At 37.1% G+C, this 24,917-nt stretch overlaps 1 protein-coding gene across 2 annotated transcripts in view; it reads left to right on the top strand.

Moving 5' to 3' along the window:
- Positions 236 to 24,917, top strand: part of GLS (glutaminase) — a gene marked incomplete at its 5' end in the record, with an annotated part of 48,586 nt that continues 23,904 nt past the window's right edge. For both annotated transcript variants that reach the window (XM_021398178.1, XM_021398179.1), the window contains 10 exon segments: positions 236 to 332; positions 763 to 884; positions 5,957 to 6,086; positions 6,871 to 6,950; positions 9,151 to 9,314; positions 13,745 to 13,803; positions 21,526 to 21,558; positions 21,839 to 21,897; positions 22,531 to 22,597; positions 23,115 to 23,165. In XM_021398178.1, coding sequence (XP_021253853.1) covers positions 236 to 332; positions 763 to 884; positions 5,957 to 6,086; positions 6,871 to 6,950; positions 9,151 to 9,314; positions 13,745 to 13,803; positions 21,526 to 21,558; positions 21,839 to 21,897; positions 22,531 to 22,597; positions 23,115 to 23,165 — 862 coding nt within the window.

A 24,917-nucleotide genomic window follows, 5' to 3' on the forward strand; every position in this document is an offset into this window, starting at 1 on the left:
GTGTTAAAAGTGTGTTTACTTCTCTAAAGTGTCATATGTATACATCTAGTGTTAGAGATTTTTCTACCTTAAGCTGAATTAACACTGATTGTTGATTTAAAAAAAAATTCTTTGAAATTAATAGTAGTAGTTACATTGGTAGTTAAAACATGTTTCCTTGAAAATAATGTAAACGTATAAACTAAAATACTCACTGAACTGATCTATGTGTGTGTGTATTGTTTTTTGTTTTTAGTAAAGTGAAGCAAGGTCTCCTTCCTAGCTTGGAAGATCTGCTCTTCTACACTATTGCAGAAGGACAAGAGAAAATACCAGTGCATAAATTCATAACTGTAAGTTTACTGTTCCAGGACACTGTATGAAAGCTAACTGATACAAGGTGGTTTTTTTTTTTTTTACATTCTGGATGCAAGAATATAAATGAGTCGCTGCTACAAGGGATGCAACTTTTTCCCTTCCCCAGTGCTGTTTGTATAATTAAATGAGAATTCTAGTGCTGTTATTCATTTATTCGCTGTGCAAGAGAATATGCTTCAAAACATCTGTGTCTGTGGCAGGGCTTAGTGGTGTTTGTGCTTGGAGAAAATGCAGTTGGATCACCGTGGATTTCAATCCAAACCATAGTAACCCTTTAACATATATTTTGATGTTGATGATGCTGTGGCAGATACTTTTTACATTAATGAATAGGACTGAACAGCAGAGAATTTCTTTGTAGTAGTGTACATCTTCATTTCAGTAATTACTGTCTTATTGTGGTAGGCACTCAAATCTACAGGATTACGTACATCGGATCCCAGGTTGAAAGAGTGCATGGATATGTTAAGACTGACCCTTCAAACAACTTCCGATGGTGTTATGCTGGACAAAGACCTTTTTAAAAAGTAAGCTTTGTTGTCAGTGTTACTGCACAATTCTGAATGAATGTTCTGTGTGTGTTACTGACATCTGTCTTGGGAGAGACCGACAGTGTGTAGTTGTGTAGTAGGGAGGGGTTCAAGCACATGCTCCTACTGTTGATATTTTTATAAAAGCTTGTTCTGTGGCTTCATGCAGCGGGCAGATGTTGTGATACTCATAAACACTTATTGTATACCTGCACGTATACCTGACCCCATCCTCCAATTCTTATTCAGATGGCAAAGAAATGGATGCAGTGTGGATTATTTTCAATGAGTACGTAAATCTTCTGTCTTTCTGCTTTTAATCTGGAGTCCAAGGAATCACTTCTGTGTAGTTCAGAGCATTTCTGGCACGGAGGCCAGAGCACGTATGTAGATAATTCTAAGTGAATATATGAAAAATAGCGAAGCTAAACTTCACTCTGCTCTACTGAGATGAGAGCTGCAGACACCGCTTTGATCTGTTTTGGAGAAGATTTATGTGCCCTATTTTAGTGATAGTTTAAGAGAAGTCTGTGGTCATTTAGCTAACAATATAGGCACTGTTCAGCTTGTCTTCGGTTCCTTCCAGGCACACTCCTTCACTTCCCCTATTAATGGTTTTTGTGTGCCAAAAGATTATAACTTTAGGTGCTCTTAAATCTTGAAGTGAAGTTTGTAGTCTGTTTTTGAGTCCATTTTTCTTCCATTTGCAGGGTAAATGATGCAGTATCTAAAAGTTCCTTCTTTCATTAAGAGCTTACTTCTTTCAAAATGATACATTTGTGTTCTGTACAAGTATTTTTTTTTTTAGTTTTTAAATTAATGGTGTATTGTGTTCCTTCTTCTGTCAGTTTGGTGTGTGTGTATATATATATCAATATAAATATGTGGGTATATATATACACTCACATCGATATTTGAGAAGAAATAGCGCTCCACGTACGCATGCACATCAAGGAGAAATTACGGGGAGTGGTCATAGCATAAACTTGACTAAATCAAGCCCAGTCCAAATTAACTGTGAAGTATTTTAGGCTGTGCATGTGTGCTATCTATCATTGTAACAAAAGTTTTTACACCTTTTTACTAGTTTTACTAGATTGCCTTATTTTGAAGACTTCTGGCTTTTCAGTGTTCTCCATCTTAGACAAAAATTTGGAGGCAATTGCCATATTATGGTCAGAACAATTCCCGTTTCTCGTCTTCCATCCCCAGAGGTTCTGGAAGTGAAGACTATGTGGACCAGTTTCAGCCACAAGGCTTGCTATTTTCTTGAAGCAGGTGTTCTTGTTGCATCAGTGTAGCATAATAGTCTTTCTTTGTAGCCTGATGCATCACTGAGAAAAGCCTGCATGCTGAAAATGGTGCTGCATTCCAGTTAGCTGGTGGTATGCTTCACATTTTTTGATACTTTAACTATGGTACTACTTAATAAAGCATACAGATAAAACTTGAGCTGCTAAACAAATTAGCTTAGCTAGCAATACATTAATCAATATGTATGGCAAAAAGGGGAAAAGCATAATGGAGTTGTTTCAAAAAGGTTGCAAACTTGAATGGGATGGTAGCTATTGAGTAACAGTTATAAGTTTGAACTTCATTCTTTTTCATATTAACTGGGCTTTTTAGACTCACTCGTTGTCACAAGGTACCGTCTGTCCTGTTTTGTTGACCTGAAATTGTGGTCTTGCTAGCCAAATCTCCTCTGATCTGCTGGTGGGAAGCAGCAATCTGGGTCTGTTCTGTTCTAAGCATCTGTTACTGGATCTCAAACAGGCTTATCTATTTCCTGTGGAACAGCTGTGCTGCTCTCTAAATCTGGACAGCAAATCCTGGGGAAAACTTTAATATTAGATATACTTAACCCAGGTATTAATAAATGTTTTCATCCTATTTGTTTGAGGAAATGGAAAGCTATTGATAGAATCTGTAGAGGTCTTTTGCTCTATTACTATAAATACCTCTTTTTTTCTAAAGAAGTTTTATTTATTTGTTTCTAAAATGACTAAATATATTGAACACTTCGCAGACCTAGTCTTCCTAGTTGGAACTGGAGCTTCACGTAGTGCTTATTCTAAAGCTTTTGGATGTGAAAGATCTGATAAGTTCCCATTCTGCTGTAGAGCTAGCCTAGCACTTCCTCAAAATCCATGAGTTCAGAGTATCTTGTTTTAGCAGATACCTGCTTTCCTTAGGAAAGGAATAATTGGCAATGGGAGCCAGAACATGAAAGAGAAGGGATAAAGATGACAAGTTTCGTAATAGAAGAAACAAAATGATCAAAATCTCATGCTACGGACCAAAGATTTTTTTTTTTTCAAGAAAAGTCAAAACCCAGGCCATGGCTTCCAGGTTATGCAAAGTTATTACAGGTCATAAGACTTGAATCTCAGTCTTCTGTTAGAGCACTGTGGGGAATGCAGGGAGCTGAAGGGCACTTGTTTGAGGTGAGGTGTGTTGTGAACTTGACGGTTTTGTCCTTTGCAGGGATGAAGTAAGCAAGTCAGTTACAATTCTGTTTTGGAAAACAGATGCAGTGATTTCTTACTTGTCACTAAAATATTCACGAGAGATTCATCTATGAATACCTATTTTCTTTGCTCATCTGTCTTTCTGATGGGAGTTCATTGAACTTAATCCTCAGTTTACCCTTGAGTGAAAATTGCTTGTTGAAGTGCAATACCAGTGCATTCCTCTGAAATGCACATCCCTGATAAAGCGCATGCAAATGCATCACATGCCAGAAAGAGACAAAATTACAGGTTATTCGGAGTCCTTGCTAACCATGCTATTGTCTTTTCTACCTTGCTTTATTTTGACCTCTTTCTCACATGAACAGCAATGTGATAGTATTGCAACCCAACCGCATTGTTAGGCTGGCATTAAAAAGTTTGGGAAAATGGAAATTTGAGATGGGAAGGTAGCATTCCTACCTTGAACACTATTCATACATGCAGTACGTAATAAAGGCTACCTTGTTCTTGAAGTTTTTGTACCGCTCTATTTCTTCTGAGCCTCAGCCATTCTCTGAAGGGTAACCTGGAATATAAACCATCTACAGGCTCCACTGGGGAGGAGATGTCAGAAGCTGGCAAGATGAATGTCCTCTGTTGATTGAAAGTACCACTGCCACATAACTGGAGCTCACTAAGACCCCTGCTGTTTTGTGATGCAGTAGTTGTTTGGAATACTTGGCTAGATTAACTGAACCCCTGTATTTAGTGCCTGAATTAATACAATTTACCTGGATTAAGGAGACACTGACCTTAGCAGTTGACTGGGAATGATAACTTGCAGAAATGCATCGAAGTTCTTAACCAGCATAGTGATTTCTGCAGTCAGTCTCTAGCTTAAAGCAATTGAATTATTGAAGCGAGACTTGGTGTAAATTAGAAAGTGTAAAAATGCCCTTTCTGTTGCTTCTGCAATGTAATGCGATACCAGAGGAGTGTTTTTCACTGCATGCTGCTTTCTATTGTCATGTTGCTCATGCTCTGCGTTCTTGAGCTGTTCTACTAGATTTAGATAAACTTCATTATAAGCGTACTTAATGCTGTCTAGGTGATACAGATAATGCTGAAGCGCATCTGAAAGTTAAGCTTAATGTGCATGTATATTCTTCCTTCTGCACACGTGGCTGTCATAATTGCTTTTAATTACTTTTGAAAAGGGGTTGTACCACCTGCAGGAAGGCTGCTGGGAGCAAAAATGGGCAGGTTTTTGGCAGGTTGTGTGAAAAGGGGGTGGATGAGCATGACAAATCACAACAAAACCAGCTGAAATTGCTGTTCGGTGTAGGCTAAGAGTTTATTACAGGCAGAGCAATTCTCAAATTATCATCTTGTGTACAAGAAACTTCTCTGCTATTTCTCTTTCACTGTTGGAGAGGAGGGCAGGCCAGCATTTGGAATGGTTGTCAGTTGAATTTGCAATAAAGTCTTCAAAGTACAATGGAGTTGAAATTGAAAGTGAAGCTTCTAAAAAGGGAGGGGGATGCAAAGGGAGGATAATTCTGTTTGCTTGGTCATCTGCATACAACTTTATTCTGACCTGATGATGATTTCTAGTCATGGGATTATTGGAAGTTGTGTTCAAAGTGATGTAATCTTCAACTGTTATGAATAACTCCTAGTTTGAAGAGTTAAGTTCTCCTTCCTAGAATAGGCTGTTCCTAGAATAGGATGTTCTCGACTTCTCATCTGTCTGAAATAACAACCCTCTTCTGCTTTTGTAAACGCTACCAGAAGGTGCAGAATGTTCACAGATGTGTTAATTTGATGTTAAGCCTGCCTTTCCCTTTCTTGCACTGGGATGGGGCTGTTAATCCCCTTTATCAGGCCATGCTTTAACTGTGTGATAACAGCTCCCAGTTCCCATCCCTGCCTCCCATTCACCCCCTCCCACAGACATAGCACTTTGCACAGCTTGTCTCACCTTGTGTTCCCAACCTCCACTTCCTCTGTTTCTTCTAGATAAAGTCCTTTCCATTTTACCTCGTTGGTTGTAAATGTCTGTGATGGGCTGATGTTTGGAGGGTGTGGGTGATGAAGTGATTGTATTCTAGGTTAAAATAAAGCAAAAACGGCGAGAGTCTGAAGTGAGGGACTTTAAATACTTTTCAGTGTTGATTTTTCTTTATTTTAGCTGTTTTTTTTAACTCACTTCAGTTTGGTCTGTTGGCAGCTTCCTTGCTCTCCTTTCAACAAGGGCTGGGTTAGGCAGCTTTCACCTGTGATGGTCCAAAGAACTGGGTGGCTTTAGTGGAACCCCTTTGTTTAGATGCTGCTTGAAGGGAAATTGGTGGTACTTTGCTGTACAACCCTGCAGTTGTAACTTGAAATAAGAACTTTAAAATAGAAAGACATAGAAGTGAAGGTATTGAAACAATTGTAAATAATTTTTTAAAAATAGAGATGAAAAATTCCTTCTAATAAAGACCTATTTTTTGGCACAAATTTTTAAAGGGACCGACAGTCAGTCCTTAAGAAGCAATTACACACCATTTAAATAAGTTGTATTTTAGCAGGTTTGTCCAACTACTAATAATTTTTTTTTCCTTTAACTTTTTGCAGGTGTGTACAAAGTAATATTGTATTGCTTACTCAAGCTTTCAGGAGGAAGTTTGTCATTCCGGATTTCATGTCATTTACTTCACACATTGATGAACTATATGAAAGTGCTAAAAAACAATCTGGCGGAAAGGTAACGTTGCTTATAAGTTCAACTTGAAGCTTCTCTAGGGTTCTTGATATTAACCAAATGTGTTTGTTCTTTTTCAGGTAGAGGAGTTTTCTTCACATTTTTAGCAAAATGTGAAACTGATAATTCGATGAAAATAGTTGCAAACAAAATTGAACTTTTGCAGCTTGTAAACTAAGATAGAAATGTAGCTCCATACCTCTAACAGTCTTTTAAAGTTTTCAGGCTGAAGACAGAAAATAGTGTTGGTCTTTCTTAATTTTATCCAAGTTATAAAACTGCTATATTACCTGCTACTAAAGCTAGTCCATAAAAGTTATGCTACTTGACACAACTGACAGGTTGTAGGTCAGAAAAACAATTCTAACTGTTTATGCAATTTATTATTTAAATTATTAAATTATTAAAAATTTTTAAAATTAAAAATATTATTAAATTATTAAATTATTTAAAAGTTTATGCAAGTGCTTGTTTTCAGTGGTTAATTGAAAACCCCAAACTTTGTTAGAATTTTGTAATTTGAAAATCCTAAATGTGCCATAAAAGTGGGCGTAGGTTGCTCTTAGAACATGCTGAAGTTTATATTTTCATTGGAAAAATAATTTATTTGATAATGATCGTGTCAGTATAACAATTTATGAAGAGGTTTTAGGTTTGCTTTCTGATGACCAGTGGGATAATACAGTTGTACCTCTCGTGTCCTTTTCACATGCATTTATTACCATAGACACACAGCTAAATATTTTGGATGGAGTAACGTCTCTCTTCTTGTTTTTTGTTCTGATAGGTTGCTGACTATATTCCACAACTGGCCAAGTTCAGCCCTGACTTGTGGGGTGTGTCACTTTGCACAGTGGATGGGCAGAGGTATATTTTTAACTTGGAAATTTTGCTGTTTCGGGAAGTTAAACTGTTGGATAGATGGAGCACTTCCTGGTATCTCATTGTGAGGAAACAATAAACGTTGCAGGAGTTGTTGAAGAAGTAAAATCTACTTGCACATTATTCTTCTTTGTTTTAAATTCTGCTGAAGCTAAATTATTTTTGTTTTTATAAAATGTTGTTTAAATGGTATTTGTAATTACTAGGTAAAGGTGGGTTGTATTGCTCTTATGGGCTGACAACAAATACAGAAAGCTGAGGGTAATTTCGGTGATTACCAGAGGACAAGATAGAGATGATGCTTATGTAGTATTAGTCTTTGATCTTTGTCTAATAGTATCTGTGCTTTGATCTAGACATTACTTTCTATAGGTTGTGATGTACTTAACACAAAAGAGGAATTAATTTTTTTAATGTTGTTACTCTGTTATTTTTATGATCACTATACATCACTGGAAGAATTTTGCAAGAATATTCTTTACAGAGGAAATGAATATGTGGAAACTGGACTGAACTTCACTGTGATTTTTTTTATTGCTTCAGATTTACTAAACTGTCTCCTGTAAGGGTGTGTATAGGTCTTAAAAATAGCTACAGTGATTTTTTTTCTTGGACAATGACTCAGTGCAGCAGAAAATTATGAGCCAAGTGTAAAGCAGTATCTCACATCATCAAGATGAGAAGTGAGGTAAACTACCGAGTCAACCTTTGTGACCTGATGATGTGAGATACACGTTTGCTTGCATCTGTCTGCTGTACTGCAGTTTGATACAGACATACCATGTACTCTGAGTGTCAGAATTCGTTGGTGTTTAATTTCTCCCAGGTGAATGGAACGTTCTTGAGAGCATTGGGCTGCCTTGCGATGTCTTTGCACTCGGGGTCATAGAATCATAGAATGGCCTGGGTTAAAAAGGACCTCAAAGATCATCTAGTTGCAACCCCCCTGCCGTTTTATAATGTTATCTGTTATGATCTTTTTTTTTGACTGTATACTGTATGGTCTATAATCTTTAACAAAGAGTTATACAAGAATGATTGTTCACGAGGGTGGATAGCGATAGGACAAGGGGGAATGGTTTTAAATTGAGACAGGGGAGATGTAGGTTAGATATTAGGAGGAAGTTTTTCACACAGAGGGTGGTGACACACTGGAACAGGTTGCCCAAGGAAGTTGTGGATGCCCCGTCCCTGGAGGCATTCAAGGCCAGGCTGGACGTGGCTCTGGGCAGCCTGGTCTAGTGGTTGGCGACCCTGCACTTAGCAGGGGGGGTTGAAACTTGATGACCTAGAGGTCCTTTTCAACCCAGGCCATTCTATGATTTTAAGTTTTTTGATGTGCCTCTTAAATGCATTAATCTTCTAAGAGAAATGTCATACCCCATTTTAGCTTCTTACTTAAATGGCTGAGCTATAATAAAACAGTTTGAAAAGTAAAGAACATTCATCCTGAATATCTTGAATTAGCATTTGCATCAATTTGGTTATTGCAAATAATGACAGCTTTTGTAATACTAGTTTTTTATAATGCCAAAATGTTTCTGTAAATTTATTTGGACATTTCTCAGATTTTCTGCAAAAAAATAAAAGCAATAACACTTCTGATTTTGCCATCAGACATGTGATAGCTGGGAACCTTTTGTTCTTGATGGGACATATGCTGCTTGTGTGAGTCATTCTCTCGAGCAGTCTGGATTAGGTATTGCAAGTAAACTTTCTGAAAGATGTTATTTCATGATTTCAGTGAAATACGTACACCAGTATCAGAGGGAATAGAAATGCTGGTAGTTCAATTTCTGCCCTTGAATTCTGAAACTGAATTGGCTCTCATTTTTGCTTCTGTATCCATCAGTATCAATAGGAGCTATATTCAGATTGACTGTATTCAGTTGAATAACTGTGGTACTAGAGTTCTGGTACAAACCCATTTCTTAATTAGCTTTTAGTTTGTTTTATCTGTAATAATGACCAGTTTTGTCTTGTTTAGTGTATGGAGGCAAATGTTAAAACTGTAAAGCTTTTTTGTTCTGTTCTTTAAAATGTAGTTTAAGTAACTGTATTTTTGGATGCACGTTCCTGTTACTAGTCCTAGTATGCTGAAAAATGAATGAAATGAATGAAACTCATGAATGAATACAACTGGGGAACGGGACAATTTAAGCATCCTCTTCTGTGTTTTTCCCAGGCATTCTGTTGGAGATACCAAAGTTCCTTTCTGTCTTCAGTCCTGTGTAAAACCTTTGAAGTATGCTATTGCTGTTAACGATCTTGGCACAGAGTATGTGCACAGATATGTTGGTAAAGAGCCTAGTGGATTAAGATTCAACAAGTTGTTCCTGAATGAAGATGGTAAGAATTACCTTATATTTAATAAGGCAAATACTAAATTTCAGAAAATTACAGAACAGGCTACACTCTTTTCCATTTTTTTTATTTTCCTGTATCCTCTAAAGTCTTACTGTTAGTGTCGCAGAAATATAAAAGCAATCTGTATACCACCTGGCTTCTCAGCACTGTGAGAAGCAGGTGCTGATGTCAAAGGCCAGTGCTGCTTAGCTTACAGAAGTGAAACTGAACACGTCTTCCTATGGATTATTCCAGACTGAATTTGGCTAGCGATTCAAAATGACGCATTTTTTGTCTGTGACAGGAATGCATTATCAAGAATATCTTGCACAGTACCTAGATTATTTCTTTTTTGAATGGCATTAATAAACAAGCGTGAAAAGTGCTATTTTGAATGAAATTATGGTAAAAATCTGAGAAAGGTGACTCATGTAGCCTTAGAGGAAGTGCAGGATGTTCTCTGACACACAGATGCTTCCAGGAGGTCTTTCACTCAGAGTAAAAGAGCAATGTTTCTGTTGCCATGGTACTCCAATTAATATTTAATTAATAAGACTGAAATATTTTTGTCGAGGACTGTATTGAATTCTGTCTTTGTGAATATCTGTATCAATATTTGTAATAAATTATAACTCATAATTCTGTTTAGAAACCTTGACATCCTTTTTCCAAACTTGCACGTAAGATGGAATTTTGACAGTTCATTTTTTTCTTTTTAGTATGTTACTCGTGCTAGTATTTCATTATTATTTACTAATGGAGAATTCTGTGTTTTGTCAGGCTTGCTGTCGTGTTCTTGCTTTTCTAATGGTTTTCAAATATAGCATCAAACTGTAGGAAAACTGCCTTTCATGTCCTAAGAAAGCTCTCATATTTAAAAAAAAAAAAAAAGTTGGTGTTGAAAATGTGAAAATGGATCATTTTTAATTGGGTAAATATAGTATTTCTGTTTTTCATTTTAGTGGAATGACTTAGTCTACTAGCTTTTTTCCTCTGTGTTGCTGTCTTAAAATTGAATGATGAGAGAAGATAAATGATTAGACTGTCTTATATAACTGTTACTCTCTAAGAGTGTTTAAGACCATAGTATAATGGGAATTGGGGTTATTAAAAGTTGCCCCAGCGTGCATGAAATGAATAGAGAAGACTAATGCAAGTGATGCAAACTTTATTAAAGTTTGCTGTGTGGCTGATACAACTGACCTGAGAAACGTGTTAGCTGAAGGGCTGTTCACATTTACAATGGTTTTATACAGTCTTGAAAGCAGACAGTGGAAGTCAGTTACAGGGAGAGGAAGGGAAGCTGCATTTCTGCAAGTAAAAGAGGAAGAGGGGAAAAGGGATTACAGCTTATATATAAAAATGATGTGAAGTTTGAACGTGCAGCGTATTTGGCAGCTTTAACATAACAACTTCGATCAGATTTGAAAATATACCATGTATACATTTAATCCATTGGCTTTCTAACTGTTGGATTTTGTCTGTAATTAGGATTTTATGAGGCGATATACATCTACTTGAGAACTACTTAGACATGCATCTGAAGTTGTTTTTTTTTTTACATACCTACTGTATATAAAGTTCTTGTATTTCTTAGTTTACTAGTACTGGAAGGAATTTAAAGTAGTTTTAAATCATAGTGGAGAATCCTGACAGAACAAAAAGTGTTGATAAGTATCATTCATGTTTTGGGTAAGGTCTGTGCTGTGCAACGTGAATTTGGAATCTTATGCAGCTGTGTGAATATTCAATTTTAAAACTGTTTTTAATCAAAGGAAACAGTCCACCACACAGTTCAGATTTCTAGATGATTAAAACAGTTGTCATGCTAATTAAAAGTTGCTGCTAGTGGCTTGGGAATTTCGCATAGTAAAATGTGTCTGAAATATACATCATCAGGAATATTAACTTTTTATGGTGATGAGTCAGTTTGCAGTATTCCTCCTGCTGGTGAGTTCGCAGTGAAGTATGTCTGACAAGACCTGCATCTGTACACAGCGAAGTCTTTTGTCCATGTATGTGAGCTTTTGATGGTGGTTTTTTGAAGTGTTAGTCCAGTGATACAATTTTTTAGCAGGATGTGGTCGCATTTTTTGGTAGAATCTAGTCCAATGATAAAATGCGTTGTACTTGAGTGGGGGTCTGGCAGGAAATGGCTTGTGCTGCTGAGGGATCTTGTTAGCCAGAGGTGGAGTACTTTAGGTTTTGCATTACCCAAGCATGTTCTGATGCCATTTTCACAAGGAACTTGTCACAGTGCACCTGTCCTGTGTGTTAAAACATCAGTTTTGCACACGTGTGGCAGTTTCTGCTTTCTGTGCTCAAAGGCTGCAAACCTGAGTCGTGCTGGAAATGCTTAATGCCAGTGGTAGACAAAAAGGGTCAGAAGAACCAGTGATAGAAAAGCAGTGTAATTTGAGTTTACAAGCTCAAAGGAAAGGTCTAGTTAGCATAAGGCATAACTGTGTGGCACATTACTAGAGCAGTCTTACTGGTTGTCTGGCAGATTTGAGTTACAAAGAACACATGTTTTTCACTGATTAATAGTGGTGTCCAGAGGAGAGATTTAAGATGACTAGATAAGTCATGTTTTCTTTTGAGCTTTGATATATCCGTTAAATTCCCTAACTTCCCTACATTAAAAGATGTTGTAGACAAGCATCTCCATCCCACAGTACAGACAGAGCTCTGTACCAGAACAGTGTGTTTGCTCTTCAGGCTGCTAGGTGGGTTGCTTATGTAGGAGAGCAATGATGGAGTGCTGTGACTAGTCAGGGCATCCCAGCTGAAATGGAGTGGTTGTTATGAGTGGTGCTTTTCATTAAGGGTAAGAAGATGAATTGACTCTGAGGTGTAATGGGATGATATGATGAGACAAGAGACTTGCAGGGATGCCACATAACAAAAGGTTTTTTCAGTTGAAGTAAATCATTGCCTTTATTTGATTAGGATGCGTGTTTAGCAGTGTGTGCCAGTTAGCTCTCCAGAGCTTGATACCTCTTTTGAAGAGAAACAGATGAGTCTGTTTGCCTCTTTGTGAACTGTTGCGATTGTGCTATCTGCCTTCGTTCCTCGTTGTCGTACTGAGTGCAGCTCCTTGCGGGTGGCATCTGCTGGGAGGTAAATGAGTTGCTGCTACTGCTTTAGGAAGAGATCTGAAACTTTTGGTAGGAGCCAAAGAAGCAACAAGGGCCACCAGTCCCACATCATGCATGGCTCGAGGGAATGTGGGTGGGGTGATAGGTAAACTTGGCTCCTGGGAGGAGGAGGATGACTAGAGAGGGTGTGGGTTTGCAGTATTGGGAGGATTTCAAGACAGCTAGACAAAGCCATGGGTGATCTGGTCTAACCTCAGCAGTAGCCTTGCTTTGAGTGGGAGGGTGCATGAGATGAGGTCCCTTCTGACCTCCAGTATGAGATGTTCTGAGTCATTCATCTTCTGGCAGCTTAAAAAACAGCACAGAGGTATTGGTCCCTAAGGAGGCAGAGTTTGGAAGTTATCAAAAAGTTCCTTTTACTGTATATATTATATAGTAAAAGAGCAAATGCTTGACAATTTTAACTTTTTTTTTCCCCACAAATTTGGAGATGAAGTAGCAGCAAATAAAAGGAAGAATTCAAACTTGTCACAATATTGAAATATTCTGAATTGATAGAATTTTTCAGACGCTGGAACCCTCAAAAAGTGAAGTCCTAGTTAAAAGCAAAAATGTTAGTTTAAAAGAAAACTAGGAGATAGATAATGATGAATGAGAACTTGTATTTGGGAAAAGTAGACAGCTAATAAAGATTTTTTTATTTCTAATGATGGTTCTTCCTGGGGGATGCAAAAGTATTGATGAAAAGGAGTTCAGTTATAATAAGGAACTTAAGCCATGGCAGGTGTAAGTCAATTCTGAAATGTTAAATCTTGATGAGAATAAGAAAAGTATTATTTGTACTTCAGAAGAAGGCAATAGAAACCTCTGATTTCTGAAGACTCAGGTTGTTGTATTTATGTACAGCAGTAAGAAAATGGAAGAATTGGGGAGGTATTTTATTTCTTTAGATAACCTCTTGAACATTTTAAATCACTGAGACTTGGAGAAAATTTGGAAGCCCCTTGGAGGTGTTGGTTCTTCTTGTTGATGCCACATTGATCAAATCTTGGATCACTGGAGAAGGTTGAGTATTTTATAGAAGAGAAATCTCACCAGATGTTTTTACTGGATTGTTAAGCAGCATTAGGCAGAGTTTGTTCTAAGATGTAAAATACTTTGCTTGGAATTGCCAAAAAAAAAAAAGATTGCAGTATTTTTAGTTAAAGTTTGTATTCCATCATTGTAGTTTTAAATTGTATTTAACATTTATCATTTTTTGCTTAAACCTTTGACTGGTTTTGCTTGACAGATGTGCCTTTGGATATACATGTAACTAAAAACTTTATTTCACAGACAAACCTCATAACCCTATGGTGAATGCTGGTGCAATTGTGGTCACGTCTTTAATCAAGGTAAAAAATTCATTTTTAGTTTCTCTCAGAATTTTAATAGAATGTAGAAGAATATCACTGTGTGTTTTCATTGTTTGTGTGCAGTATCTGATGGCAGTTTGCTTGTTAGCAGGTAGACACGTTTGGGTGTTCTGGAATTGGAATACTTACAAACAAAGGCAGCTTTAGACTAACAGCTTTTGAAAGTAATAACAGTGCAGCTGAAAGACTGTAATGGTAGAGTTTTTACTTTTGTTTCCTTCTTTAACTGTGTAACACTTGAAATGTTACCAGCATGTCCTCACGAATATACTCTGTAGCACTCAGATATGTTTCCAAATGCCTAATGCTTATACAACAAACTTAACAGAGTATTTCCTGCCATGCAGAAGAAATGGAAGATCCTGGGGTTTCTGAGGGTGATACAGTTACATTCCCACCTTAATTTTAATACAAAATTTATCTACTATTAACATGCTGTACAATTGAATTACGTTTAACTTATGGTATGTAGTTTCTTTTGGGATGCTTAATGTACTTTCTTAAATGTGCTTGGAAACAGCTACCTGTATTTTGCGGAGTAAACTATCAGCTGAATAATGACTTTAGTCCATAATCTTCCAACTTCTGAAAAGCAGTATTTTTTTTATGTTAGAATAGCTGTATCTATTGTAAATGACATAAATTTCATGTAATACTGTTTGCCAGATACTTGCTGTTTCTGCCTTTTTTTAGAATTCTTTAGAATTCAGGATACCCACTTAGAGGGCTGAGGATCATGTCAGTACCCTGGAGTTTTGAAGTAGAAAACTTAATGTTGTTGCTTCAGAGATCTAAAAAAGCCTTTGTCTTCCTTGTGTTTCCAAGTTCATTAGCTACAGCGTTATTTCCTACCTCCTGTTTCCAAATTGTTGATTTTAAAATTACTTAGATCATGATTTTTTTTTTGTTATCTTATATTTAAAGAAGGTGTAAGAACTCCTGCTTAAAGACATTTATCTTTAATAGCTGTAGGTGAAAGAAAATGGCCTTAAATATGACAGGTAAATTTATTCACGTTTAATATTTTTAAAGGTTGACTGAGCATTGAAATTCACTTGGATAACAGTGAATTTTAAAATATGACTTAACACACTTGTCAAACGTCGAGATGTTAGACCTACCTAGAACATGCCCTGTTGGTCGTAAGGCAGAACACAAGCATGTGCCTCTTGCAGAGGGCACATAGTTCTTGATAAATGGTTTACTTTTAAATAGCGGAAGTGGATTTGTTTATTGCATGTAATTGTGGTATTTGTTAAAAGATTGGGGGATTGTTTTGTAGGGTGGGTTTTGTTTTTTTGTTGTTCTTTTCTGTAATGTTCTTATTAAGAGTATTGCACTGCACTGATGTTTTTGCATGTGGTATCTGCACGTCTAATGGACACATATCACACTTATCACTTCATTATTTGTTTTCACTGTGATTAAAATGTAGATTTTCATATACTGTTTTCACTCAGATACCATTTATCATCTGACTAACTAACCAAACTAAACATGGTATTCTGAAAAAAGTTACACAGAGGGTCAAGAACTTACATACAGGCTATGTTTTTTTTGTGAAATAACTTCTTTACAACCTCTTTCTTAGCAGCATTCCTCCTTAACTATTCAGTGACATAAGTAATTCCAGTTTGTATTTGATCTAATCTGACTTAGCTTTTTTTCTGGGCAAGGTGGCTTCACTAACCTTTGTTCTGCCCTCAGTTTCTCTCTGCATTCGTTTTGTTTGATTTCAGGTGTTACTTAAATATATTGATGGCTATACACGGCTCGTGGAGTCCAAGATAATGAAAAGATTATTAAACAAGAGCAAATTTGTCGTGTATGACAGGCTTATGTAGTGACAACATGCTGATAGTCCAGGAGAGATTGATGCTGTATTTCAGTGTTAAGAATGCTTGTACCTCCTTGAAGAGAGATTCGCTATAGTATCTCTTTCTGGTTAATGAAATCTTGCACCCATTACACGGTGCAGGACTCAGCCAGCAGCTGTTAGCATGTGTGATTGTGTACGTAACTGCCCTTAAAATCTGACAGAAATGGTGATCAGTTGTGGACAAGACATGAAGCTTAGAGTCATATTTTTTGTCAGAATATGTAATATATGTTCGATGGGGGAAGAAACAGTTCTTGGGGTCACAAATCCAGCTCTGACCGCGCACTTTGGAACAGAACACAGACCAAAACTGTCATGCTGGTATTTGATATCCATAATAGTAAACAATAATAATAATAAAAACATACGAACATGCCAAGTTGTACTTCTGTTTGGCTTGCTGTACGACCTGCTCTTACCAGCTTACATGATTCTCCTGACACGCTTGGAATGTGTTCAGATTTTATTGCCTTAACTCATGGCTCTGCCCTAACTGTATTCGCATTGCAAATACAGACTGTTTCAGCAATTTGAAGCACGTATTTGGAAAGAAAATCCTTTAGCGAAAGGACATACTGTAGTCTGCTTGTAGTTTAATTAAGATCATAGAAAGCCCTAAGGGCCTTTGTGCTTGTTTGTAGTTGTACAGCCATTTGTGTTTATTACTAGCTGAGTTACATAGTTATAACAATTCTGAAATAACATTATCGAAAAAGATAGTAGTGGCAATTACACCATCTAACGTGGAAAAATGATAGTAGAATAAAACGATAAATTCTTCCAGGCCACCAAGGAAATACTTGAAATGAGGATTCAGCTTCTGGCTGGATGTAGTACAGGTTTGGTGCTCTGGAAGCACCCAGCTTTCTGTAAACCTCAGTGACTGGGAAGTCTTTGCCCATAGTATAGATAGATGGAAATGCTTTCTTCTGTTGTTTTTCCGAAACACTAGACTTGATTCTCAGAGAGTGCCAACTGCAGAAAGATCCGTGGTTGTGTCAGCAGCCATGGCTGCCTGGGGCAGTGCATTAGGGGTGCAGGTGGACGAGGTGTGCAGGGGGCTGCAGATGCCTGTGGAAGGAATTGTAGGAGGAACCAAGGATTAGCCTGAAGTCATTTTTATCATTACGTGTCAGGGTTCTGTCTGTAGGTGAAAGCTTTTCTAGGTAATCAAGATGTTTGGGCTCCAGCCTGGGGCTGCTCCTGCAGGGGCTGTCCATGGGCTGTACCTCCTTCAGGCCACATCCACTGCTGCACCGCGGGCTCCTTTGTGGCTGCACACAGACATCTGCTCCGCACGGTGCCTGTGGGCTGCAGGGGGATGGCCTGCTCCTCTGCGTGCCTCTCTTGGGCTGCAGGGAGCTTCTGCTCCATGCCTGGAGCACCTCCTGCCCTCCTTATACACTGACCTTGGTGCCTGCGGGGCTGCTTCTCTTGTGTTTCACCTCTCTCCCCTGTCTGCTGCTGCACAGCAGTTTTTCCCCTTCCTTACATCTGGTATCCCACAGGCTTGACCAGTGTTGCTCGCTGACTTGGCTGTGTCTGGCAGTGGTCCCTGGCTCTTATCTGACACAAGGCAGCTTTTGGGCTCCGCTCAGAGTCCATCCCTGTGGCCCCTCTGCTACCAAAGCCTTGCCATGTAAGCCCAGTGCAGGGTGCACAGCAATAGAAAACATAACTAGTAGAATAAAAAAGTAGTGAATCTCATATACTTCAGAGCATTCTAAATATGCTGATAGGCTGTAAAGTATCTGAGTCCATCAGCATTGTGAAAGCCTGCCTACCTGTTCCCAGAGTCTGTTTGTTGGCAGAATGCAGTCCTTAGGAAGCCTATACAATCCTTGAGGAGGGGGGACGAAAGGCATGTTTCTTACCGGGTTTATTTAACAGTGTAGTTAAAATATATAGTTCAGGTTTAGCTTTGCCTACTGTCTTCTACTTGTTCCATTTGCCCTTCCTGATAGACCAATGTGTAGAAGTACCTACAGACTGCTTTAAAATGTGCGTTGGCAATGTGGTCTGCACTCCAAGATACTTGGCTTCGATGTGCGAAAAGTTCCTCTCTTCCTGGATTTTTCATTTTCTTGTAGTAACTAATTTTGAATAGAACATGCATACATGTCATTCTGTGCTTGCTTATTATTACAACTCAGACGTACTATGTGTTAATTAACATAGAATGTGTAGTAGTGTGTGGCTTCCCATTTTAGAGTGGTGTTTGAAATGCCATGTAATGTTCAGTGGTTACCTATGAAAGTATTTAATACTTGAAGGACGCAACAATATTTCTACATGTATTTGAAATGGTAGTAGTCTTGCTCTTTGTGCATCGGATGCTGTCTGTGACAGTGTGCTCTCAAGTGTTTCAGAGCTGAAAATGGTACGCTAAGCAGCCAAGGCACCAGCTCTCACAGAATGCCCAGGTTAACAAATAAATAAAAAAGCATGTAAGTATAGAAAGCTAGAATAAGGATATTAAGTTTATAGAAAATGTACAAATGTAAAAATTGTTTTCTTGCACTCTAACCTAGTGTTAGGACTTTTTTCCGTGATGTTTTCTACAGAATATACTGTTAAATGGTGATGGTAGCTTAAAAAAACTTCTGACATTTTTTTAATAATCATCTTCTATTTTAAGTCTCATGATCCAGACACTCTTTATTAGTTTGGCTTGGATTCAAAATTGAAAATAATATTTTAACAAGAGACACATGGTAAGAGCTTATGTGGTCTGATTTCTTAAACATTTAATGTTGATCAATGAAAAGTGGCTAATATTAACTACTTTTCTAATAAATATTGCCTGATTTTTCTTGTTACAAGCTCTGGTAAGTATCCATGCGTCTCTCCTTTCCTATGTTCATGCAGGCATGCAACTTACTCAATTGTTCTCAATTGCTTTATAGTTTTCCAGTAGAAATATGAATAATAGAAGTACCTTGTTTAACTACAGGGAAGATCACTGGAAACCTTTCACAGTCCAAAAAAACAAACTCGAAACAAAAAACCTGATGGACAGCCATAGCTCCTGTTGTAGTTCTGAGTGTTTACAAAATTGTATTGAGCTGTCTTTTTCAAGTTGGATTTTTTTGTCTATCAAACTGCTTCAATCTTAACATTTTCAATTTCATTTTGTATTCATTTAGAAATGTTTTTTCATACGTGTATACACACAAGCATGTGTACAGTCAGTGTGTATATGAACATATGTTCCAGTAAATGCAATAAGTGTTTGTGGACTTAGTGCATGGAATGTTTCCTTCTATGTCCTAGACAGGAGAATTGCATCTGAACAACAGCAAAAAAAAAAAAAAGTATTGTCTCAGTGCTCCCAGCCTCATAAGCTTATGGAATCGAGCTAAAAATAAGCATTTGTACAAGAACGGAAGGTTTCTTTATTTATGTTTGTTTAAATGATTGTGGAAAAATTGCTCAGTACTCCATTAGGATTTTGTCTGCACTTAGATTTTAATCTCAGAACATACATTGTCTTTGTGTTTCTTTAGCTTTCTGGAAGGAGGGAGGCATGCATCTGTAAGCTGCTGAAGCAGGGAATTGCTAGCTTGGTTTTTTTAGTCATCAAGCATATGGAAGCAAGGTTTTCCGTTTCAGTTGTGTTATGTTAAATTCATACTGAGGTCTTGGTCCTATGAATACTTAAGCAAATATCCTAGGTACCACAAGCGGCATAACTTCAGTAACAATGCTCTTGTTTGGTGTAAAGTACCAGTGGAAGTTTGTGGAGCGTCAAGGACTAAAAATACATCATCTTGATCTAGTATGCAAAAGGTTTGATTCCTAAAACGTGAGAGTAGATGCAACTGCTACAAAGAAACCTTTTTTATAAGTTGGTGTGGAAAAAGTTTGCCTTGGGTCCTCTGCCCACTAATTGTGTAGGCTGCTGGAGAAGCCAGGTTTTTATTGAAGAGCATGGAACTTTTTTTCAGCTGGGAAGAAAAAAAAGTGAAGTATGATGTATTTATATTTTTGCAGAAAGCATGATCCCTTTCTCCCTCTTTGTTTTTTTTTAACAAAAGAAATTGTTTCAATTTATTATGTCTAACCATACGATTATCAATGCAGCATCCCATAACTAATGCTGACCCACTTTCCCAGAAAAGATGTTCATTGTGCATTTGAAAGGTTTGAAAAGGTTTTTGTGGTTTAAATGTTGTTACATATTTTACAGCATTAGGATCTATGGAATATTTTGACAACTGCAACAGTTCAATGAAGTTGGTAATTTCTTCTTTTAATTATTTTTCATTGAACAGATTTGGAGTTAAATTTTTAAGGCTTGTGTTCTGGTATATTATACAGGAACATTTTGATGAAATGTATCATATTTTTTTTATTATTACAAATTAGCTAGAGATTGACTGTAAGAGTAAGGCTGTTAGCCTTTAAGCACAAGGTAACCACGGGCATGTAATTTTGACAAAGCGGTGTGGTGTTCCTTTCAGCTAGTGACTGTACGTGTATGACTGCACATCTTGTAGCTGATCTGGTGCATGGGCTTCAGAGACTACCTGCAGCACCCTAATCCTCAGCCAGACTGGGAAATGAGACTGGCTTGACATATTTCTTTAAGTAAAATACTGGTTCATATAAAGTTTCACTTTTTTCCACTTTTTCCTCATTCCCATATTAAGCACCGTGCAAGTAGTATCTCAGATAGCTTCCTTAACAGAGTATTTTTATCTAAGTAAAATATCTTTAATACTGAGATTATTTATAAAAACATCTTCTCCAGATGTGTCGTTTCCACTTGTGTATGTGATGCCATTGTTTTTTAAACTTCCTAAAAAGATTCTACTTGGCTACTTCAAAAAATTCCTGCTCGGCCCCTCCCCTCCCTCAGCAGACCATGCACTGTTCTTAAATCTCCCAGCCCTGTTTCAGTGTCTAGCTAGAGGAATTTGTGACAAGTCGCCTGTCAGAGAGTAAAGAATTAATACATCCTCAACTGGCAGCTGCTAAAACTGAGCTTATTCCAAAAAAAAAAAAAGCCCCAAGTAAAGCCTCCTTTCACACCTCTGTCCCTAAGCCCCCTTCCCAAAGGGAAGGAAAAAAAAACAACCCAGAAAAACAAACTAAATATCCCTTGACCTTACAAATGAATGTTCACTAGCATCCTTATAAATTTTAGGTTTCTCTTTATGTTGTTAGCAAAGTGATGTACTTTATGATGTGCTACTGTATGATGTGAAATTTTATTTTTCTGTTTAATTTTTTAATGGGTAGGACATTAATCAGCTATTAAATCGGATACATTTGATTAAATGCAGTTATTTTTGCAGTCAGGAGTAACACTTCATTTTAAGTCTTCGGTCTAAATCTGTAGTATGGGCACTAGCAATGGAAGATATTTTACCTTAAGTAGCCTGAATTTTGCTATGCTCAGCTCTGTTGATAATGTAAGATTACCTGTGTTTATTAATCTATAAAAAGTTAGTGTTTTCATTATAATTATCCTGCCTGCAGATATTTTTGTATTTCTTGCTTTAACTATTATTTGTGCTAAACACGTAAAGTTGAGTAGAGAGCACTTAAAATAAAGCATACCTTTTTCAGTACCTTTTCCAATGTGCAGGTGTTTGATAACTCTTAGATGACTTTTTTTATTTAAATGACTTCTTATTTAAATAATAATTAAAGCTATCTAACACCTTAATTTTTCATTAATATATGAAATGATTGTAGTACCATATTCTTAATTAGCCTCGTACCTTAGTTATATGCAATAAAAATCCTAATATTAAGTGAACTAACTGCTTTCTTATGTTAACATTTTTTGTAAATTATTTTTTCTTTTCTTGCAGCAAGGAGCAAATAATGCAGAAAAATTTGACTACGTAAGTGAAATATGACACTTCCTTTTTTCTAACTAAAATGAGTGGTAGCCATCGTAAAATAGCAAAGTAACTGCAGGTAGAAATTTAAGTCCTTTCAAACTCTTCTTAAGAAATCTGTATTTGGTTAAATAAAACTTCTAATGATTTGGGTTGTGTTTGCACAACTACGTTGCGAGAGATGGGCTTAGGGTAAGGCTGGGTTGAGTGCTGATCAGTTGTAACTCTTACATCTGAAAATGTTAGCATGCCTTTCTTTCCCCTTCCTCTCTGTCTTTAACAGGTGATGCAGTTCATGAATAAAATGGCCGGTAATGAGTATGTTGGATTCAGTAATGCTACGTAAGTATTTTTTATATACTTTAATACCTCAACGGATAGTTGGCATATTGAATTTACAGCACAGTTTGGTTACTTACGTTGGAAACCGTCATTTAATATTACAGGGTCTAGCTTTGGCTTAAAATTAACAAGAAATGAAGTTGTGTGTATTTCTGTGTTGCTGTGACTGGTCTGATATGGAAGTGTTCATTTTCTCTTTGAAATCTCATTATTCTGTCATAGTGCTCTGGTGCTATGGCTCTGAGAGCTGTAAGTGCAACTCTTACCTTTCTGGCATTCATTTCTTGTCTGGTTTGGTCCCAGTTGTCAGTGAATGATGCTTTCATTGCAGCTTATTCTCAGAGGTCTCAGTCTACTACTGCCTTTTTAGCAATGCTTCTAAGAGAGTAATCTTGCACTTCTTTGTCTAACCTACAAGTAAGCTTGTGTATTTATAGATAACCAGTAATGTGTATGTTCAGATATCGAAGCCTGATTCACTTAATGCACTCCAATAGAGTGTGCTGGGGTGAGCTTTTAGGGCAATTTCTGGCCTGTTAGTAGAATGCTTGTGTTCAGCGGTAATGTATCCTTTACCTGTGGTTTTACTGGGTTACATCATGCACCTCTCATTTCTTGTTCTTTTGTTTCAAGCTTCCAGTCCGAAAGAGAGAGTGGAGATAGAAACTTTGCAATTGGCTATTACTTGAAAGAGAAAAAGGTTGGTCTCTTTTGTTTATTGTATTTTGAAGACTGAATGTTTTTCATAGTCTTTGAACTTTTTAAATTATTTCATTTCACGTTCAAGATGATCTAAATTATTCTAATACTGAATGTATATTTTCATACTGTCACTCAAAATGCCCAGTCTTATATAGGGTGTGAATACGTGTATCATTCTAACAGAATACCTGTAACCTTATTTCTGTATCACAGGATAAATAAATAATCACATCTTAAATGCATAATCTGTGTTGTACAGATGAATTTGTAAGACTGGATGCATTCTGCTGTTGGAAAAACTTAGAGCTTTTGCAAGTTGTACTGTAAAATAGTATACTACCTAGCTTGTTGACTTCACAGCACTTTATTTTTCAGTGGGAAGTAATATAATTTTTCTATTTGTTGCATTTAAATAAGTGTTTAAGATCTTCCTAGTTTCGTATGCAGTTAAATTAAACCATATTCTTATCTCTGTTTAATTTTACCTAAGGACTTTTTTTTTCCTCTTCTCTCAGTGCTTTCCGGAAGGTACAGATATGGTTGCTATACTGGACTTTTATTTTCAGGTAATTAACTCTAAAATTGAGGCTCAGAGTGGGGTTGGAATTACTGTAATAAGCAGCAGAAGCTTATTCCATCATAGATGGGGAGGTTCTAACAGCTTATAACTAAAGTTGTCAGCATTTGTTAAACTGTTTGGAAATGAATGGTGTACATTTGATATATCCAGATTTGCTTTTGTGTAAGTGATGTACTTAAGTATATTTATTGCTAATGCAAACTAGTAATAGTCTTTAAAGCACTAGCAGTTCAGAAGCTTGAAATGTTTTGTGTTACTTGACTGAATTTGCTGTACTTGATGATACTGTGGAGCACGTTGAACTCAAGCATAACTAAAATTGTATTTGCATGCCATATTGTAAGCTCAAGCATAGTGTTATAAATGAAATATTTGTATATCTCCTCCTTTATTGTTTAACTCAGTACATGTAAGACAAAGAATCTTGTCAAATGCATTTTTCCTACCCCCATGTTGCTTGCCTCATGTTAGCTAATCATTTGCAACTGTCACAAAATGAGAACTTGGCAAGTGTGAGGTATTTCCTAAAGTAAGAGTTTCCTAACACAAAAATATACGTAATTCACTGTTCAGTCAGATCTTCTGCATGCAGTTCTCAGGAGGCAGTTCAAGTTGTGTTACTGATTCAGTCTGTCTGGGATAGTTTAAAAAAAAAAAAAAAATCCAGAGCTTAGTTCTCAAAAAGTCTGATTTGGATTCATGATACTTGCTCTTACCTGTGCAAATTAGTGTTTTTCAGTGCAAATTTTGTCTGAGCCTTTTTTTATTTGGGGTTGCACATCTAGTTTTGAGAGTGAATGAAGCTTTATAAAGCATGTATGTTAATTCAACTCAGTTGACTTCTCGTTAAGTTGGAAACTAGATGGAAACTAAAACTCTGCTCTGAACTTCTGTTATCACAGAACAAAGCAGCGAATTTATTTCAATTTACTGGTTAACAATCCTTGCAAAATGCTTTCTACCCCACTGCCTCAAGTCCTGGTACGCTTCCTAGTGCAAAGCTATTTGCACATTAAGTAAGGCCCAAACTAAGTTTTCTGACGTAGTTATAGTTTGGCCTTCTTCGTGTGCATCATGATCGTTAACTTCATGGTTGTCGTTCTTTCTTTTCCCTGTTAAAATGTCCTTTACTCCAAACTCAGAAAACAGGAGGCACGTACATGAGTGCCGCTTTCTGAGTGGCAATTCAGTGTTTTGTTTTCATTGCACAAAGCTTGTTTTTCTGCTCTCAGATTCTCCTTAAAAGGCAATTTTTTTCCTCCTTCCTTACTTGTGCAATTGGGAACCAGTAATGAACTTACTTTCACTTTTACCTCTGTAAAATGGGGAAGGATTACTCTAATTTTGCACAACCGAGGTACAAAACGTAGGGGCTTAAACTGAGAACCTAGAAACTTTCTTCAAAGTAGGTGATGTTCTGTAATGCTTCATATGTTTAAAACCCAGTTGCCATTTTAGATGCGTCTCAGACGTTCTCTTGATTTGCAACTCCAGTTGGTTGGACTAGGATGTATTGAGTTTGGCAGCCGGAAAATAAGAATTCCAGGTAGTAACTACTCGTGCAAACTTGGCTTAGGTAACTTCATGAAGTATCATGTAATGACTGTTTGGCAAAAGTACAAGCACTAGTTTGTTTATTTTTCAGAGTAGCATTTCAGCTTCAGGTTGAAACCAGCTTATCTTTTGGTTTCTGCAGAAATGAGGCAGCATCAGGTGATGGCATCATATCACATTTCCT

Source organism: Numida meleagris, chromosome 5 (assembly GCF_002078875.1).
Source record: "Numida meleagris isolate 19003 breed g44 Domestic line chromosome 5, NumMel1.0, whole genome shotgun sequence".
Taxonomy (NCBI): Eukaryota; Metazoa; Chordata; class Aves; order Galliformes; family Numididae; genus Numida; species Numida meleagris.